This window comes from Myotis davidii, unplaced genomic scaffold (genome assembly GCF_000327345.1).
Source record: "Myotis davidii unplaced genomic scaffold, ASM32734v1 scaffold616, whole genome shotgun sequence".
Taxonomy (NCBI): Eukaryota; Metazoa; Chordata; class Mammalia; order Chiroptera; family Vespertilionidae; genus Myotis; species Myotis davidii.
Genome location: NW_006291965.1, coordinates 3,060,948 through 3,062,618, shown reverse-complemented (window position 1 = coordinate 3,062,618; position 1,671 = coordinate 3,060,948). Strand labels below are relative to the sequence as shown.

General features: G+C 41.0%; 1 protein-coding gene across 4 annotated transcripts in view; it reads left to right on the top strand.

Moving 5' to 3' along the window:
* Positions 1 to 1,671, top strand: part of PIP5K1B (phosphatidylinositol-4-phosphate 5-kinase, type I, beta) — a 309,531-nt gene that overhangs the window by 173,451 nt on the left and 134,409 nt on the right. For all 4 annotated transcript variants that reach the window (XM_015565018.1, XM_015565016.1, XM_015565015.1 and 1 more), the window contains one exon: positions 1,290 to 1,420. In XM_015565018.1, the coding sequence (XP_015420504.1) occupies positions 1,290 to 1,420 (131 nt within the window). The remainder of the gene's footprint in view (positions 1 to 1,289; positions 1,421 to 1,671) is intronic.

Below are 1,671 nucleotides of genomic sequence, written 5' to 3'. Positions count from 1 at the left end.
GTTTCTAGACCAGTGATGGCCAACCTTTTGAGCTCAGCGTGTCAGCATTTTGAAAAACCCTAACTTAACTCTGGTGCCATGTCACATATAGAAATTTTTTGATATTTGCAACCAAAGTAAAAACAAAGACTTATATTTTGATATTTATTTTATATATTTAAATGCCACTTAAAGAAAAATCAACCAAAAAAATGAGTTCACGTGTTACCTCTGACACGCATGTCATAGGTTCGCCATCACTGCACTATAGCAATCAAAATGCCACAAAAAATGATGAATAAATTTAGTGTCGTGATTGTGGCAATGGTTTCACTGGGGTATACATATGACAAAATTCATGAACTTTATTGTATGCCAATTATATCTCCACAAAGCTGCCCAATAATGCTTCCTCCCTATCCACCCATACTCTACACTTGCCTGGGGAGGAGCCTGGGGGAAGGTGGGGAGGACTGGCTCTTGTTGGAAGCGACTGGAGCGTTCTGAAGCCTCTGGTGAGTCTGTCCAGGTCATGGAGGGAATGCATTCCTTAGGGCACCTTGAGATGTTTTCATCCTTGCTGCTGTGAAGCTGCAAAATCCGTTTCCCTTAGCAACCCAGTGTATTGTGTTATTTTTTATTTATTTATTCGAAAGTGAGTCAAGGTTATTTTTAGATAGTATGTACTTGGTCTACAGGTTACTTCATTTTATGGATGGAAAAAGCTCTGGACCTGATTAAGATTTGAGAGGGATATAAAAGCTTTGTCAACAATTTGATTCTGTGCTTTTCCAAAATTACCAAGTAGATGAGTAGAGAACCATGACCAGATCTTAATATTTTGACCCCATTTCTGTGCTGTGATCATAAATTCAAGATTGCAGATACATTTCCATGTGCAAGTAAGATTAGGAGGAAAGGATGTTTCATAACATTTGTACCATGTTTAGATATTTGGTGGTTGCAACAGAGGTGGCAAAGGGAGGTAAGGTTTATAAGTACCAACTATGCACCAAGCATAGCTTAATTGATATATATTACATAACATATAATACTTAAAAAATCAATAAAATATATTTTAAAAAAATATTGGTAGGAAGGATTACCACAAAAATAATTTCATGACAAGAAAAGTCCTTGGTGTTGGGAATAAGCTCTCCATCAAAAGAAGCAGCCTGTCATCTCTTCAAGCCTAGCTTCCTCGTTGCTTAGGAGCAGGAAAGAAAACCTAACTCCTTTTTTGCTGCTGGTAACATTGAACAAGGCCCCGACTATTGAGGCTAATCTCGGGACACGTGTTTGCTTTGCAGACTGCATCATCTGCCATCAAAGGTGCTATCCAGCTGGGCATAGGATACACAGTGGGTAATCTCACGTCCAAACCAGACCGAGATGTTCTCATGCAAGACTTCTACGTGGTGGAAAGTGTGTTCCTGCCCAGGTAAGAAGATGTATTTTGTGTGTGATATTTCATGCTAAAGAACCCTCCTTGCGACACCCCACATTGAAGACTTTTTGCCAGTGCGCACGTAAAGCAGCGCAGACCAAAGCAGCCCAGCTGATGGTGACTTTCTGCCGCATCAGGTGGCCTGCGTTTTCTCTGTGGAGATGGGAAACGGGTCTCCTCCTGTGCGCCAGCTGTCATTAGCTGTGATGTTGCCTGAAGGACCGAAGGGAGAAAGACTGAGAGTC